The sequence below is a fragment of the Melitaea cinxia genome, chromosome 30 (genome assembly GCF_905220565.1).
Source record: "Melitaea cinxia chromosome 30, ilMelCinx1.1, whole genome shotgun sequence".
Lineage (NCBI taxonomy): Eukaryota > Metazoa > Arthropoda > Insecta > Lepidoptera > Nymphalidae > Melitaea > Melitaea cinxia.
The window spans coordinates 171,061-190,687 of NC_059423.1; the positions used below are offsets into that span (position 1 = coordinate 171,061).

Consider the following 19,627-nt stretch of genomic DNA (forward strand, 5'->3'; position numbering starts at 1 on the left):
GTCGGATGCAATAATGTAATTTATATTCTTGAAATATAATAGAGCAACCTTTGTTGTAGTCCATAGTCAGATCAGAATTTTGATTTATATTATGTGTATAAAATTATTAACCTTTTCATCAGCCTCCTCCCTGGGTGAACAGTCGCAATGTATACTTTGAAGTCCTACTTTTCAATAACCTCTACGTTGAAACCATTTTAAAAAAATATCGTAATATGTGGAATATAATTTTGTTGAACACTATCGCAGATTTTTATTCAATTTGTATTCATCGATAAAAAAAATTTAAAGTTACGAATATTTTCCAAATAAGTACAATTTTAAAAACGATATTTTTCTTAGAAAACTAAGAAATTTTAACGAACTATCTTCATCAAAGTAAACTTACATCATTAAGGAATACCAAAAAAAAATAATTAAAAGATGTAATCATTTTTAATACATTTTATATTAAATAGTAAAAAGATAGTATATATTACCACGCATCAAGCCCGGTAAATCAGTCGAGCGCTAGCGCTCTTAGAGGTAAGGTCCACGCCAAATTCTGCGCAGCCGTCTCTTTCGCTCACACGCGCCAAGCGCCTGTTATAGCGGATAAACCGCATTTGATACTTTCATAATAAAATAAACATATTACGAAAATGACTGTAAAATAATATAATGATAATTTCTGTAAACAAATGTATAATTTAATTTTCTTTCTCTCACATTATTAATACAAATAGGCATTTCAATCTGTTTGTCTTGTTATTTGTTAATTAATATGTTTGTCAGTGTCGATGTTATAAAATGCTATTTTATTCATATCGTAAATATTAGATTCATTCGTAAACTGAAAAAACTAAATCAATTTAAAAAAATTTGTTTCATAAAATTGATTTTTTATTTTTATTTTAAATTTATTGACTGTTGTTATATAACATACTTGAAATTTTTAACAAATTAATTATGTAAAAAACATTTTATACCATAGTTATTAATTTTTATTATACATTAGAAAATGATCAAGATGGTCTTTTGGTTGTCACACTATACGTACTAGCACAAAGATCGCGCGGCTCGTACGACTCGCGCGATGCGACCAAATTTACCTAAACTTGCAGAGCGTAAAATTGTGAAATGGCTCTTAATATATTCGACACTCATAATCTGAATAGTGACATTTTTTTGTCAAAAGTTGAATTACTCGGTTATTTAGTCACGCAGAAAAAAACAACCCAAATAATCTCTTATACTACTCCGAAAAATACAACCGCTAACAAACTTTAAAATACTTAACAATGTTCAAATTTTATTGCAAAAACAAGTACAAAAAATCAACGAGGAAATTTATACCATAACTATCTGTAAATATTTAGTTCTTAAGTTGTGAATATGTATAATATTGTAAGGTTTGCTTGCTTTAAATATCGCATTTTATCGCAAACAAAATCAGACATAAAAATTTATTTTTTGTGAGTGTCTTAAAATATGGCCATTTTCCCTATGACTAGCCCGTTCGTGCAGTTTGTAGTGACCCTGCTTTCTGCTCCGAGGGTTGTGGGTTCGATTCCCACCCCGAGTCTGGGTGTGATATAAATACTTATTTATATATTTATATATGTATTATTTATAAGTATGTTTATCGAAGAAAAAAATATATATGTAGATATACCAGTCGGCTGATACCTTATAACACAAGCATTAAGTTGCTTACTTTAGGAACAAACGACCGTGTGTGTATTGTATAGATATTTATTTATTTATTATTATTTCCAGGTGTTATAGCAGAAAGCGGCTCTCACGAAGAGTTAGTTCGTAAGCGAGGCTTGTACTGGGAGCTGCTGCAGCAGCAAGGGCCGGTCGACGCGAGCTCGTAACTTGACAGTTGACTTGTAATCAATTCTATCCATGAGTTATGTCAAATAATTCCACGATAGACAACTTTACATTATTGTACTAACATTATGATTTTTTTTAAATATGACACTTACAAATTGTTTGTATATTCCTACTTGGGGTTACTCTCAGTAATTTTAATGTGACGTCACAAAACTCATGTTTTCTCGTCACGATTTCACAGTTTGCAACTTCCTCCAACCCCTAAACGTGATGTTGTTTGTGGATTACTAGTTAAATATCGTTACTATCTGTAGTATATTTAATAATATTTAAAATATTGACAGTACGAAATCGTATTATCAATTTTTGTGCATATTTTAAAATCGTACGTAGCCATTTTGTTTTATTGTTGACGACGTTTTGTATGTTAACGTACAAAATGAATCAAATACTTTTGTATCATAATGGGAAAGACAAAGGCCAACGCCATAACGCCATAGAGCCATGTCTCGCTTCGTTTTGATACTTTAAAAAAATAGAAAACTCTTAAAAATATAATAATGGCGTCAAAAAATTCCTAACACTCATTATTATGCATTTTAATTTTAAGTCAAATGTAAGCTATCTCTGGTTAAGAGTTCTTTGTCGAGAGTTTTATATTTATAAGTGAAATTTGTGTTCATTGATAGTTTATGAGTGTACATTTCAAATTTTTATGACTTTTGCCACTCAAATAACTCAGAATATGTGTTTCAGAAATACGGTTATAAACATATCTGCATTTCTGAAAATTGATATAACATAGATTGATATACTTTATTATTATGTTTTAATAATACAGGATATTTTGGTTTCATAATGCAGTTATGACAATGCATTTTTTACTTCATTTTTTTGTACATAGATGTTAAGTACTCTCCGCGTTTACACTGTGGTTAATCTTGTCATTAATTAGGAAAAAATATTATAAATCCATCTAATCAATTCTTTCATATTTTACATTGATTAAAAGTACGTGACTCAAAAAAAAATATTAAATTTTTAAGATGTTTGTTAAAAACATAAAAATTTAATATAAAGTTTGTTTGTGTAATGCGTGTGTGGAAAATAGAATACTTTATGGTTTTAAAAAATATAAACATTTTGAATATATTTTGAAATGTAAAAAGTGCCCTATTTTTGCAATTATAGAATGTAATGGTTTTAATTTAAAATACTTAAAAATCAATAAACTGTTTATGACTTACTAAGGCCGTGTTCCTATACTATAACCATTCGTTTTGTTCATGTTCGTTAATGAAACGAAAGGTTTTGTGAACATAGGACCGGCCTTACTTGACATCTCGAGTCTAACGTCATGTCAAAAGGTGACATACAGAACAAGATGGCGACGATTCTAGGTGTCAATATTTATTCTATTTTTAACTATTATTCCTAGATATAAGATCGACTGTGATTTTAAATTTAATTTTAAGTACTCAAGATGAGTTTTTTAATGTACAATTTGACATCATAACAATGTGATAAAATAATCGTAATTACAGAAATAAAAATAAGTACACTAAGAACGACTTTTTTTTCTTGAATTAAATTTTTAATTTACCTGGCGTTATTATGATGGTATTGATTCAGTCTGTGAACGTCCCACTGCTGGGGAGATGCCTCTTTCTACACGTAAAAATATAAAATGTACTTTTGATTTGCTTTTTTAACCGACTTCAAAAAAAGGAGGAGGTTACTCAATTCGACCGTATATATTTTTTTTTTTTTTTTTAATAAGCTATCTTTGCTTGATATTCAAAACAACTAGGTTATTAATGTCATTTTTTATAGGTACGTAGATAGTTTTTTCATCTTGGATTTTTTTTTTACATAACTAAGTCGGCAAACAAGCGTACAGCTCAAGTGGTTATAAGCGATTACCGTAGCTTATAGACGTCTGCAACACCAGAAACGTCGCAAACGCGTTGCTGACCCTATCCCCTATTCCCCCCAGAAGCTCTGGTCACCTTACCACAAAGAGCAACACGGAGGGGAGTAGCCATGTACAGGCGTTCCCCTCTGTCAAGGTATAAGGCCAAATGGCCATATGCAAACAAAACTAGTTGCAGCCGCACTGATCACTAGACTAAATCTAGTTGCGCGATTGAATCAACCTCCTTCAAAAAATGCCAAATTGTTCTGTTTTTTGCTGCAAAAAAAGATCTGCCACGTCAAATTTACTAAAACATGGCGTTACCTTTAATACGTAAGTATTTTTTAATCACATTATTACTTGTATACTTCTTTTAAACCTTTTTTAAACTTAAAAATTACAAATATTATCGTTCGTGTTGACTCGATTTGTATACCAACCGCTCCGCCCGCCCGCATACAATATGAGGATCGGTCGAGCGACTGATCGGAGTCTATTTCCGAGAAGTCACTGTCGCCGAGCGATAGTGTTGTTACCGGTTTGTTTGTAGATGGTTATCGATAAAAACGGCAAAGGCAAAAGAGGAGACAGACATTTTTGAGATTTTGATTTATTTAAAATATTATAGTGCTAGCTTTTTTTAATAAACATAGTTATATAATAAAATTGCATTAAATTAAATATAATACACGTATTATAAGTATTAATACATTTTACTAGAATTACTTAATGTGAACTTCCACCATAATGTTTTATATAAAAATTTGGCAGGTTTTCTAAAAATCCAAATTTAAGGGATAAATGGAAAAAAATGGTAATAACAGATAAACCTGGACGCCCACAAAAAATACTGTACTTTATTCAGATCATATCAATACCACTAACTTTCAAGTGTTGGCTAACAATAGAAGGATTAGTCGAGGGCACCAAACCAACACTAACGCCACACTGTTTTTGTCCCGTAAGTTTTTTTTTTTGTCTCATGTACAAGGTAATCAAGATATGGTTCACCTTAGTCATAGTAGTGAAATGAAGCTTAGATTTATCAACTTTGAAAATTAAAAATATCCACCCTTTCTTCATTAACAAATCATTCAATCTAGCAGATGACAAACTATCATCTTATGATGCCATTAGTGTTACGCTCCCTACTCCTGATTCGTTGACATCACCGTGTACATCATCAACTCCTCAAAGTGTATGTTAACTTTAAATCGTTTATTGTAGACTGGCATTGTTTGGCACAACAACGTTGCACCAAACGTATTGTAACATAATTATAATAGTAAGACATAGGCTGTCGCGACACATTTTAACTGACTTCCAAAAAGGGGAGGTTCTCAATTCGACTGTATTTTTTTATGTATGTTACTTCAGAACTTTTGACTGGGTGAACCAATTTTGATGATTTTTAATTCAACAGAAAGCTGATGTTTATCATGTGGTTGCGTTTAAATTTCATCGAGATCTGATAACAACTTTTTCAGTTACCTTTGATAACGCGTATATATTACGAATATTGTATTACTTGTCGATGTAATTGAAGTCAGTTTTGTTTTCGTTTGCGAGCAAATACAATTATTGTAGATAATGATGTGTTGTACAAAGTCTTACTACATTATATATTTCTATTATCATTAGTGTTTGCAGCGTACGCAATGTAAGGAATTTTTTAGGTTATTTTTTTATCCCTTGAAAAATATAGTATAACCTATGTCGCTCAGGGATAGTGTAGCTTCTCAACGGTGAAATATTTTTTTGAATCGGTCCAGTAGTTTCGGAGCCTATTCAATGCTAACAAACAAACAATCAAATCTTTACTCTTTATAATCGTTTATTTTACTTGAAGATGTTTGATTTGTAGTATATAATAAATTAAGTCTATTTTTATAATAACATCTTACCTTTGTATCACTTTAAAAACCTTATTTCCCTAACCGAGTACTTGAATTTATCGATAATGCATATCGACAGTTGTTACAACCACGGCTGTAAGCACCTTGTCAGTGTAGTTGCGGCGTGTCATTATACTGTAATGACACAGAATGTATCTATGTGTGTGTGAAAAATGTAAGTGTGATTTTAATTTAGTATGTGTGAGTTTCGTAGTGACAGACGATTTTTTTTGTGTGCGAATTAGATAAAGTGTGCATGTGTGTAATTCCCCCCCGCAAAAAATGACAGACAGTTTTGTATCGGTAGCAGACGCAATGGCTTCTCCCCTCCGTGTTGCTCTATGCCTTACCAACAGGAACATACACTGCTTAAAAATAGCATTATTTCGACACCAACAATTTATGCTACGCCAATTCGAATTTTCGATAAGTTGGTTTTCTTAATGCAACTTGAATAAATGTGGTTTTTTTACAAATTGTGAAATTGCAATGAATAAATTAACTATTAAAGATACCAAATTTCAAATAATTTTCCTAATTAATATAAAAGGTATCACGTTTTTCCCTTTTATAAGCCTCTATTGTAAAGTTCACTTTTATGAGTTAGCTTAGTATAAATTGCTGGTGTCAATTTAGCTGTGATCTATAAAATATGTATATTTCCCATAAAATAGATTTCAATACAAATGAAGTCGGAGGTTCAGCTGGTATCGAAATAATAAATAAAAACAAACTTTGATCAATAATAATTTATTCAACAAGTTACAAACTCGAATGGAATAACAAACGATTATAATTAAGATAATCTATTATAATAATATTAGTTCTGAAAACTTGAGCGTTTATTTCGTTCAAAGTAAACTATACTGGACTTGGTTTCACGGCCTTTTATATAGTACTGAGACGTGTATGGGCCATACAAACATTTATTATGTGCTCGCACCCACAACCGCAAACATATAAACCGGTAGCTGTGGCCACTGTACCAATAAAAAAAGTGTTTTAGGCAAAACTAAGTAAACTACTTGTAATAAACTTCGTATGCTGGACATCTAGAATAACGCGCAGACTATTTTCTATCCCGACATTTTCACGGGATCTGAATTTACGCGAAACCGCAGCCATAAAAGTATACCATAAGCTAGTTATTTTACTCTTTGAAGTATACTTAGCACGTAAATTTTTTTTTTACTTTATCTATGACGTAAAATGACAGTTATTATAATTTTTCTGCAAATGCTTACAGCCTATACTTACCTTAGTCTTAATGTTGCCATTTAAAAATTTTGGACCGAGTTCGAAAGTACGTTAGCGATAAGAACTAAGTTTTATTTTTAAGTCGACTATAACTAGGGATGAAAAATTTTGCACAAGTGATTTGAAAATAATATGAAAAAGCCAGCGCTGCGGTCACCAACCCGCCTTCCCAGTTTGATGACTATGGGCAAAACACACGAGTTCGCGGCATTTTTAGCGCGAGCTTGTGGAGGCCTATGTCCAGCAGTGGACTGCGATAGGCTGAAGTGAATTTGAAAATATAAATATTTCGTATTCATTTTAAATTGAAATATATTGTGTTAAAATTCTCTACACTCACAAATTCATACAAAAATCACGCCGCAAATTGTCACGACTAACTTTTATGGTATATCCCGAACGAATCATTTGAGCCCGGTTCCTATATTCAAAAAACGGATCGTTTTGGTCGTTCGAAATCCAACCCTAAATAAATCCATTCGTTTTACTTACGAACCGTTCAATTTCAAACGAGTCGTTTCTTGAATATAGGAAGTGTTAACTTTATTTTGAATGAAGCGAATGGATTTTTTTAAAATCTCACTGTGTAATTATGACAAGTCGATAAGACAAGATACCTAACATGTCGCAACTTGTTTTTCAGCTCTTCTAAAGACGTATACTCGAACGTACTACTACTACATCCTTAAGGCCTCAAAATCACCTAACATTTTGGTCTATATCTATATTTTCAAAAGACAATTATTAATATTATTAATTAAAACACTTTTCAAGGCAAATAAAAAATATTAGTTTGTCTAACTTTTGTTTTACTTTATCTAATTTGGACGTATTTTACGTTGTAACTAAAATTATAAATTGCTGTTTTTTTTACCTCGATTGTTTTGAAGTATATTTATTAATACTATATAGCTAATACGAAGTAATTCGAAGACATCTAATTATTTGATAATTAAAACTATTATAATTAAGTTTATGAATTATTCAAAAATTTCCCAAGAATGTCAAAAACGCGTATCAAGTGGAAAACAAGCAACAACTGGAAGCAAGTTTGTACTTAACAGTAAGTTACACATTTGAAGTATTGAGGAAAAACAACATTTATATCTAATTGATTTAAATCTGGTTACTATATTCAGAAAACGATTTGTTTTGCTTACGAACCGTTACACTTTGAACACAACATGTTCGAGTATTAAGAGTCCGTGAGAAAAACAAAACACAATTATTTGAGTATTAGAAGGTTTTTAATCAAATCGAATCGTTTTCAGAATATAGCAACTGTACTCTTTCAAAAAATTTCAAATTGATTGAATTTCAAGTAATTCCACCAATCAAAGGCATTGCTTGGTCCTCCTGACGATCCCAAGTCTGTTCCTCTCCGACCCTGGCATACCTGGACAAGTGTTCTTCCCCGCATACATGTCATTCTACCAAGTGTTCCCCCCACATGTGTCACCTACCTGGGCAAGTTTTCTCTTTTCCCTCATGTGTCACCCTACCTGGGCAAGTGTTCTCCCCCCCCACATGTGTTATCCTACCTGGTCAGGTGTCTCCCTCCCATATGTGTATCTCTAGCCGGGCAAGTATTTTCCCTCCCCATTTGTATCATTCTACCTGGCCATATATTTCCCCCCCCCCATGTATCGTCCTACCTGGACAAATGTACACCCCTTCATATCTGTTCGCCCCAACATGTCACATTACCTAGGTAGCAGCGCTCCCTCCCCCTCCCCCTCCCCACTGCCCCTTCCTTCCCCGGGGGGTGCGAGAGCCGCCAGTAGCAGCGCCTGCGCGGGCGCCACGAACACCGCGGGCAGGCGGGCGAGGCCTGAGGCGCTGCATGCTGGCGACGACACCCACTCTGGAGCAGGTTTACACTCCATTAACTGTATGTTTCTTTAAGTATTATAAGGCTTAGGTTTAAAGTATTTCCAGAATACAATAAGTGTCAACATTAGAAAACAATATAAGCAAGTGTCGTCAGGGTCACATCACCTTTTTGACTAATGTAAACGAGAAACAAAAGGGACCCCAAAATCGATCCTTGGGGTACACCATATGTTAAAGAACTGATATTTTTCTGTTTTGGCCTAGTTTCACCAATTGTCTAGGATTTTTAAATAGCTCTTGAAAATTCCTTTTGAAAAGTCAGGAATCCATGAGACCGATTCGATTTAATGAATGAAAATGAGTAATTCATAGTTAATCGTATCGAATGCCTTTTTTAGATCTATAAAAACTGCTAGGCCTATTTGTCTCTTATCAATATCTTCAGTTGTTGCCATATAACTTGTTGCTGAAACTGTGTTAAATTTGGGCCAAAAGCCGAATTGTTTACTGTACAAAGAATTCAAACCCTTCAAATACGCCTCTAGTCTGTAGTAGACTGAAATAAAAGGGTAGTTTCCGGGATTAGTTTTTTCATTTTATTTAAATGGGCAACACTCATGCAATATGAAAATTGAAAACAATATGCGACAATCTTTTTTTTACTTTGCTGGCTTTGAAATACACACGCCGAAGACGGGCAGCTGCGTCTTCGGTGCGACAAAGCCAGCCCTGCGGTCACAAACCAGCCTGCCCAGTGTGGTGACTATGGGTAACACACATGAGTTCACGCTATTTTGGCGCGAACTTGTGGAGGCCTATGTCCAGCAGTGGACTGCAAGAGGCTGATGTGTATGTGTGTGTGTTGTGTGTGTATAAACTGAGGTAGGGCACAGCAGGAAATATCGTGCTCAAAACTTGAGCAGGCCGATTGAAGAAGCTACACACTGCCAAGATCACAGCTAAATAGCACTCCTCTCAAGCAATCTCGTGTTCCTGTCCGAGCAAGGCAGAGGCGGTAGGGCCGGCACCCCCCCCCCCCACCCACCGGCGCGCGAGTCCTTGGGCGTGGCCACCAGCAGCAGCAGCCGCGCCTCGGCGCGCGACAGCAGCCCGCAGCGCTCGTACAGCGCGCCGGCCGCCGCCAGCGCCCACAGCCAGCTCACCACTGGCGGACCCACACAGGGGGACTTCAACATTAACTCACGCAAATTTTACTAAACACCTTTCTCTTTTTGTCTAATAGTGTGTCTAATCTGTGTGTCTACGGCAGTAAAGAATATGGCCACCCCCCCTCTTCCTGTGGCTGTCGTAAGAGGCGACTAAGGGATAATATTACCACCTTGAAACTTAAAAAGCCGACCGATGGCGGGATAACCATCCAACTGCTGGCTTTGAAATACACAGGCCGAAGACGGACAGCAGCGTCTTCGGTGCGACAAAGTCAGCCCTGCGGTCATCAACCTGCCTGCCCAGAGTGGTGACTATGGACAAAACACATGAGTTGTTGATGCCTATTGAACTTGTGGATGCCTATGTCCAGCGGTGGACTATGATAGGCTGAAGTGATGATGATGATGATGATGAATAGTCTGTGATCCTTCTTCCTCATTATTAACAATAGCAAGGCTACAACATAGCTCATACACAACAATGAGCCCCCCCCCCCCCCCCCCCCACCAACCTAAAAACAGCGTGGCGATGACATCGACGACGTAGAGACTACCCTCGGCCTCCCGCAGCAGCGCGCAGCACTCGCTGTATAGTAAGAGCAGCGCTGATACTCTGTTCACTGTTTCGTCTGAGGAACAAAGTCATTCAACATTAACTTTATTCAAACAGGCTTCAAAAGTACCTTCGAATCGTCAAACAAAAACTCACTAGACACAAAAGCAAAACAAAACAATCAACAAGCAACCAAAACAAATCTCACTTAGGTTGAAAGATATTTATTCTCATAAGAAATTTAGGTACATTTAATGAGGTTTAAAAGAATAAAATAGCTAATGTGTATAGCCCGGTTGCTAAATCTCGAACACGTCGTCTTGAGTATAGCCCGGTTGCTAAATCTCGAACACGTCGTCTTGAGTATAGCCCGGTTGCTAAATCTCGAACACGTTGTCTTGAGTATAGCCCGGTTGCTAAATCTCGAACACGTCGTCTTGAGTATAGCCCGGTTGCTAAATCTCGGCTATGTTGTATTGTGTATAGCCCGGTTGCTAAATCCGAACACGTCGTCTTGAGTATAGCCCGGTTGCTAAATCTCGACTATGTTGTATTGTGTATAGCCCGGTTGCTAAATCTCGAACACGTCGTCTTGAGTATAGCCCGGTTGCTAAATCTCGACTATGTTGTATTGTGTATAGCCCGGTTGCTAAATCTCGAACACGTCGTCTTGAGTATAGCCCGGTTACTAAATCTCGAGTATGTTGTATTGTGTATAGCCCGGGTGCTAAATCTCGAACATGTTGTGTTGTGTATAGTAATGACTCACGACTAATATCCCAGTTGCTAAATTTCGAACAAGACCTGTAGGCTTACTCTTGAAACTCAATCCTATTTGAAATTTAGGATTGGGATCGAGAACTTGTCAATCGGTACTCTTGAACACTACACTAGCGCACGATTTGACTCAATTTCAGTGGAATTTTATGTAACTAATAGAAATTGGGATTTCACGATCTTATACATTTTTTGCACTCTTGACAATATTTTGACGTCGACATATCGACTTGGAAATCGTGTTTGGGATCGAATTTACTCGTTTCAATAAAGTTAACTTTTTAGTGTTCGATTGTGTATTTTAAAGTGTTTTTTATTAAGATAATGGCACGACTAGCGCTTATTTTTAACATATTAGAGAACTCCAATAGGATAGATATAAGACAAAGGCGGAATCTTAGAAGAATGGCGCGTTATGCCGATAATGCCTTCGCCATGAGTGATGAGGAGTTTAAAAAATGTTATCGCTTCAGCAAAGAGTTGTTTGAAATTCTACATAACGATTTGGTGCCGCTGTTACCAAGAACTACCCGTCGTAGCGATATATCTACGCGTTATAAGGTATGTCAATAGAAATATCTTCCTCTAAAATCTCTATATCCTATCTTCTCGATCTCTCTTTATCATTATTCTTTTACGGCCTCTGCGGGATACTTATAAAATATATGTTAATAGGTTTTAGTGGCGCTTTCATTTTACGCCACGGGAAGCTATCAGCGTTTGGTGGGAACTACGCACGGAACGCTGATGTCACAACAATCTGTGTCACGAGCCATCAAAGAGGTCACAAATGCCCTAAATACAGATGTGATTGTAAATAAATGGCTCAAATTCCCACAAACCCGTCGAGAAAGAGACCATATTAAACAAAGGTAATAAAAATGATTATTATTATTTATTGGTTCTACATTATTCTTCACAATATGTGATACCTATCTATTCATATAAATCAAATAGGTGCTTATTGTAATCTATTTGACTTATAGAGTAACAAGTATTTGCATTAATTTCAGATTTTATGAAAAGTTCCAAATACCATCCATAGTTGGTGCTATTGATGGTACTCATGTAGCTATCATACGTCCAGCTCAAAATGAGGAGAGGTTTTACAACAGAAAAGGATTTCACTCAAGAAATGTTTTAATTGTAAGTTGACTCCTGGGTTCTATAACTGCATAATTTAGTTTTAGTAAAGCTTTTTCTTCTATATTTACTGTTGTTGACATAGTAAATAACATAAATTTAAAAAAGGAATTTTGAATTATGATAAAAAAATTTGTTCTTTCCTTTTTAGATATGCGATGCAGATATGAATATTTTAAGTGTTGATTCATCTTTTGGTGGAGCGACTCATGACAGTTTTATATTAAATCAACACCCTGTCAAAAGCTACCTAATAAATTTATTAAATTCAGGGGAACTTGTTTATTTACTAGGTAAGTCTTAGTTAAAATCATAAGAGAAGTGATCAATTGTTTCATACATAAATATTAAATTGCAATAACTATATGTTTTTAGGTGACTCTGGCTATCCCCAGAGAAATTTTTTAATGACACCTATTTTGGATGCTCCGGCTAACTCACCAGAAGAGCACTATACCAATATGCATTGTGTGGCACGCAATATAGTGGAGCGTACTATAGGTGTATTAAAAAATAGGTGGAGATGTCTTCTCGGTCACAGGGTCCTTCACTATCATCCTAACACAGCTGCTAGAATTATAAATGCTTGTTGTGTTTTACACAACATTTGTAATAAAGCAAGCTTGAGTCAGAATGACAGTGAGGATACTATACCATCTTCAGTAGAGGAAGACAGCACCCAGGAAATAAGTAGGCAGGATCTTCCTGACTTAACTAGAGGCAATGAAGCTAGATCTCGTTTGGTGCGTGAGTTATGGGCTGCGAGGCGTCATTAATTTTATAATTAAACTCTTGTTAAATTATTATTTGTTTTTATTTGCCTATGTATATTTTTATATTATCAACAATATCACAATCACAGTTTTTATTAAAATAGAACTAAATACTTAACAATTATCTCTTTATCCTCTTTTAACCTAAGATAGCAATATTTAAATATAAACCACAATATTTAAGTCTCTAAGTATAAATCACAGTATTTAAGTATAAATCACAGTATTTAAGTCTCTAATATTTAAATATAAATCAAAGTATTTAAGTCTCTAATATTTAAATATAAATCACAGTATTTAAGTCCCTAATATTTAAATATAAATCACAGTATTTAAGTCTCTAATATTTAAATATAAATTACAGTATTTAAGTCTCTGATATTTAAATATAAATCACAGTATTTAGGTCTAATATTTAAATGTAAATCACAGAATTTAGGTCTTTAATATATAAATATAAATCACACCAGTTGGTTTAGTAAATATTTAAGCCTATGTTTATAAAACTAATAATTAAAATAATCAAGATGTATTAATTTGTATGTGGTCTATCAGAATTAATTGCTTGAGCTATTATTTGGGCAGCCTCTGTTACTGCTGCTGCTAAGTTATTAATAGCAACAGCCACTGATGATATATTATTCACCGCTTCTCTCAAGGCCTCGGCTGTCACAGTCTCAGCTTCCACTCGTTGCCGTTCTATGGCAGCAAATTGGTTGCGATCCTCATTCAAAGAAGATCTTTGTCTTGCCCGAGATCGCCGACTGTTTGATGGTGCTGACCTCACTGGACTTCGTTCCCGTTCACTTGAAATAGGCATTTCATTCACTGTGAAAATGTATTTGATAACTGTTAGATGTCACGTACTGTAATACTTATGTTCATGAAAGAAGGGAAGGGAAAGATTTACACAAATGATTTATCCACCTAAGAAACCAAAATACGTTACAAACCTGCTGTCTCGGAATCTACTGTCTCAGTAGCAGAATCAAGCAATATATTATTATCTAATACAGGAGTGACTGCCACAGTCGGAGTTACTGGAGAAATTACTTTGTTTTCCGCTGAAACCTACAACATTATGAAGTAAATTAAAAACTCAGTTATAACATCCAATAAAACAACAATTAAAATTTTATCATTAGATTGATTTAAAAATAATAAATCAATAAAATAAACTTCAACAAAGTTACTCTGAATAATTAAACTAACATAGAGAGTTGAGGTTTCTTTAATAGAGTAAAAAAATAATAGCTTAAATATGTATGATACAAAATATGCTACAGATTCGAATCCTAAATGCACATACAAATTTACTACTTACTTGTAAAAATGAACCCATGTTTAGTGTGGGGAATGGGTTGATGGCCACATGGCTGTCTCCTGCAGCGAATTCCAGGCCACCCATGACAGCAACTAACCTTTGGTCAATCGGGGTCAGAATTGGCAATACCTCCACAGGACCACCACCAGTGCGACTCATGGATCGTACATGCTGGCCACAAATCTTTTTCAAGGCACATTTTTTATCAGCCCAATACTAAAAATATTATTATTAATGTAGCTACTGAACACACACTTATACTATAATAATTATTACTATTATATTTAAAATCACTGCACCTTTGCCCAGCCTCTTCCATCTTTTTGTGCTCCGCCTAGCGCATTAAGAGCTGTCGATACTTCTTCCCATTTTCTTTTAGTAGTAAACTTGGCTTGGGCGGTGCGTAGCAGACCTTTGGCAATCCCTGGATTTTGTTCTAGGAAATCTGCCAAACCCTCCATTTGCTGAAATGTGGGCCTACTCATTCTTTTGAACGAGTAGAAGAAACTTTTTAATATGCGTTGTTTAATAGAGATACGAGAATTTTATTAAATTTAATATGTTTTACTTACTTTTCTTCGTGTTATATGTATATTGCAATATCTTTTGTTTTAAATATATTAGTAAACTTTTGTATTCGATAATTTAAGCGTAACACGGGTAAAATTGCAGAAATTATAGAAGTAAATAAAGAAAGAAGATAGTTATAAATATAAAATTAAGAATATAGGTACGTAAATGAGGTAATTTTAAATTTAGAAGTCTCAAAATTGCGCCAGTCGTGAGCTTTTTTTTTAACAACAACACACATTATGCCAGAATGTATAATATATCATGCGTTTTTATGCTTAAAAAAATCAGTTTTAGGTTTAATTTAAGGAATTACAATATAATAGATAATAATTAATTATTGGAGACACATTATAATTTTAAAAACATAAAATTTCATGAGTTAAATTTTATTTTCTTATTATTTTTTATTATAATGGCTACACCGGAAATCGATCGTCAATTCGATTCCAATTTCAATTCAATTGAAATCTCGATTTGGTCAAGAGTACCAAAATATTACAGATTGGAACTGGAACTGTATTGAATTCGTGTTTTTGTGAGATTGGGATTGAAGTCAAGAGTAAGCCTACTGTTCTAAGTTTGACGGTTCGAAACTAAAACTAATCCTAATCGTTTATTTTTTAAATATAGAAACCGGGCCTTAGTTACTAAACCTTTCTCTCGGACGTTCAACGCTTTTTGTTATTATAACACTTAAATATACACTGTATAAGAACTTATTAATAGAAGTGAGTTCCGGTAAAGACTAGTTAACAGTTTGCCTACCGATATCAGTTTTGGAAGACAAGTTGCCGAGCGCGAACGGTACCAGTGCAGTCGTCGCTGAGACGATCACTCCTCGAAGAGATGGTAGTGGTATTCGACCGCACTGGAAATTTTATGTTTTACTTCACCCATTAGTTACAATTTATCAGAGCCTGTTTAGGGCCTGTATTACTTCTACTAGTACATTATTTTAATTTCTAATCGCAGCCTCTGAATTTAAGAGTCATAGTTTCTTAGTTGAAATAAATCTTTAAACAAACTTCAGTTGACGTATATTATACTCGTATAACATTATTTGTATAACATCATTTTAGTTGTATAACATCATTTTAGTTGTATAACATCATTTTAGTTGTATAAGATTATTTTGGTAAGGAGATCTTCAAAATGTTGGATCTATTTTTACCATATATAGCTACAAACCAGCGTAACCAACTCGCTTTCATATTTAAAATACTGCATCCAGATCAGTCTAAGCTTTCGAGAGCAACGATGCCAAAGATAGACACACGGGCAAAAATTGGCTTTAAACTTTATTCACTCAAAATGATAGCCTCTAACAACGTCAAAATAGCACGGATGATTACGCCCATGTCACATAGAATTGAGACAACGCTTTTCTCGTCTTTCTCAATCTTTTTTCTTTCTCTTCTTTTGCGTCAGCGGTTAATGTTAGTTAAATAAAACGTTTAAGTATCTTTAGTAGACCTAAAACTAGCACTCACCAATAAGAGATGTGTTAACGGTGAGAATATAAACGACATCCCATATGTTGTAGCTGCGAGTATGGCAACGCCGGTGCCGTGACTGAGCGCCAAGGGCAGCCAGGCGCACGGGCGAGCCAGTGAGGCGAGGATCGCTCTAGCGTGATATTGTACCTTGTTATTGTGTACCGTTCATCTGTACAGTACTATACGGTCTAGTATTGTAGTGTACAATATCAAAATAAATAATAATTTATTCAAATAAGCTTCAAGGTCACCGTTCATAAAAACGGTCTCTTTACAAATTAAAATTATATTTGATTTCATTAATTAATTATTGTTAAAAGTGAAGCTACCACCGATTCGGAATGTAGGTTCTGCAGAGAAGAATCGGCAAGGAACTCCGCAGTTACTTTAAAAAAAAACTGTTTTATTTTATATATGTCCAAACTACTTGGCAGCATTGAAAGTTGCCTGGATACGAATTCAACCAATCAGCGGCTTTCGCAATAACTGTCGTCATACCTTTTTAAAAATTTAAAATATTGAATCTGCTCCTCCGATCGTTAAAGTATATACTCGTAGTTTATGTAATTTCAAATTATTTTAAACGCTAATATAGTCTTAAAGTACCTGTTGCGCTGACGGTTGCGGGTTCGATCCCCGCACATGACAAACATTTGTATCGGCCATACAGGTGTTTGCCGTGGTCTGGGTGTTTGTGCAGTCCTTGTGGGTCTGCCCACCGTGCCTCGGAGAGCACGTTAAGCCGTCGGTCCCAGTTGTTATCATGTACACCTGATAGCTAACAGCATTGTAGCAGCGTGGTGGATTAAGCTCCGATCCTTCTCCTACATGGAGAAAGAGGCATATGCCCAGTAGTTGGATATTAAAGGCTGAAGCTATACTAATATTATAAAGAAGAAAAATGTGACCTCTTGTTTGTTTGTGACGTATAAACTCATTAACTACGGAACCGATTTTAGAAATTCTTTCACCGGAAAATGCTATGTTATCCCTAAATGATACAGACTATATATTTAAAAGAAGAAAACGGAACAAAAATAGTACTATTTAAAATTTGTTCATAAAATACTGTTTAATTTAATAAAAATACAATCGAAATGAGAACCTTCTCTTTTCTGGAAGTCGGTTAAAAACAGAAAATAACATGTGTCAAAAATAATAATTGTTCTAATAAATAATAACCTTACCCCTCGATAACTCGTCGGTCCAAAGCAACGGACAACGCGTTAACGGTCACAGCGGAGAGCACGAAGGCGCCGACATGCGCATGTAGCGCTGTCAACGCGTACATGCGCATGCGACATGTATGCATGCGGGTGCGACCCGCCGCGAAGTATATGTAGGTCCGAGGTATGTGGGCTATATACTCCATGTGGAGTATGCCTGGAAATTATTTTCTTATTAATTACTTATTAACTATGTTTTGACGAGTCACGCGCGACCATGGCGCCTGGAACGACGCCATAACGGAAGTTCGAAAATAACAATCGCGGTAAGTATGAACTGTAAAAATATTTGTAATCAGATTGGTAAAAATATTTTTCGGAAAATAAACTTTATTCTTTATTAAGCCTTTTATATAATAAGGAGTTTTTATATTCATTTATTTAAATTAAATTTTGTCTTCTACATGAAGAGGCCAGCCCAGCAGTGGGATGTTATAAGCTGAGCCAATTTAAATAAAATTAGATAAGTATTTAAGAAAATGTTGAAATAAAAAATTGATAAATATTAAAATGAAATATATAAAATGAATATTTTAATTGTGATTTTATTATTTAGAAATAAGTTAAACATGCCTAAGTGGATAACTGTAATTGTGCAAATAATGTAAAATGAAAAGCATATGTTTATCTTTAGTACTTCTATTTCCTATAAAGTTACTAATTTATTTACTAGACTTTTATATACATAAGTAACTCATCTACTCCTATATAAGTCATAATGAGATTTTTTATAGCCTAAAACATCACTAAATTGAATACAAGCAAAATAATTTGTATTATATCAACCCGTATTGGCGCAGCGTGATGAATTAAGCTGTCCTACATGGGGAAAGAAGCCTATGCCCAGCAGTGGGATATTATAGGCTGAAGCGCATAAAATAATTTCTATATGTCGGCACCTGTGTTGTCAGAGGCAATTAGCATGATGCTAATAGCAGGATACAACAAGTGCACCGTGCCAAGCCAGAGCCAAGATATAGATTAATTGTGTTGTTTGCTAGACTTTTTTATTATCTACTAATCTACTCCCATAAGGCTAGAGTACCAAAATTTGATTTAAATTGGCCTTTGCAAAGGTAACTGCCTACCATCTGTATGTATACATAAGCAAATAATTGAAAGGGTGGTAATTAAAAAAATACACAAAATTTAAATAAAAAAATTCTTTTCTGTTTCTTGTATAATGATTGAATATAAACTTAACATTTTTGTAAATAATTTTAATAAAAAAATACAAATTGACTTAAAGTGAATTGCTTTTGCTTATAATGGCTTGGTATAACAAAGTTTTACTAGAAAACAAGTAATTATTGAAATATACAAAAATTTATTATATAAGAATAGATACCTACTCTGCCTATGAACCCTGTCTTACTGAAATTACATTGTAAATTCATTAAATCCTATTTTTTAATTTATTTAAAACAGAGTACAAATTAATTTGAATCGTATCAAATGTTCGATTAAGAAGTAAGTGTGAACATACAAACTCTTTTAAACTTTTCCTCTGTATATAATGAAAATGACTACTAATATGAATGAAAATTAATAACTTATGTTAAAATACTTATTTTTTTTTTTCGTTAAATGCTATCTTCTAACAAGATGTACATAGTGCAATCACCTGTTTTTCTTACAAAAAAAATCTATGGATAAAACTTTTATAAAATTTGAAATTGAAGATTGTGAGAAGTATATTAATTTAATTACATGGGCAAATGGGTGCAATGCTTTCTAGAGTAATCTACGTGAACATGCATGTAGTTGCCTCCGGCAGCGCCGTATTTGGGCGCCAACACTGCCAGGGCCACTGTTGCTAGGACTCCTGGCACCATCCAACGTTTTTTCAATTCCTTCCAAAAATCTATATAG

At 34.5% G+C, this 19,627-nt stretch overlaps 2 protein-coding genes across 2 annotated transcripts in view; both read left to right on the forward strand.

The window, feature by feature from the left end:
* Positions 1-3,386, forward strand: part of LOC123668044 (multidrug resistance protein homolog 49-like) — an 88,796-nt gene extending 85,410 nt beyond the window's left edge. The window contains 1 exon segment of the mRNA XM_045601837.1: positions 1,759-3,386. Coding sequence (XP_045457793.1) covers positions 1,759-1,859 — 101 coding nt within the window. The 3' untranslated portion in view covers positions 1,860-3,386.
* Positions 3,387-11,625: 8,239 nt separating this feature from the next.
* LOC123668046 (putative nuclease HARBI1) lies at positions 11,626-13,166 on the forward strand. Its single transcript, XM_045601838.1, has 5 exons — positions 11,626-11,781; positions 11,896-12,092; positions 12,234-12,366; positions 12,515-12,656; positions 12,739-13,166. The coding sequence occupies exons 1-5, from the start codon at positions 11,626-11,628 to the stop codon at positions 13,137-13,139; spliced, it is 1,029 nt and encodes a 342-aa protein (XP_045457794.1). The 3' UTR covers positions 13,140-13,166.
* The last annotated feature ends 6,461 nt before the right edge of the window (positions 13,167-19,627 follow it).

Coding starts and splice junctions, on each gene's coding strand:
- LOC123668046 (XM_045601838.1), top strand. CDS start 11,626: ATGGCGCGTTATGCCGATAATGCCTTCGCCATGAGTGATGAGGAGTTT. Junction 12,093..12,233: donor AGAGACCATATTAAACAAAG/GTAATAAAAATG, acceptor CATTAATTTCAG/ATTTTATGAAAAGTTCCAAA. Junction 12,657..12,738: donor GGAACTTGTTTATTTACTAG/GTAAGTCTTAGT, acceptor ATATGTTTTTAG/GTGACTCTGGCTATCCCCAG.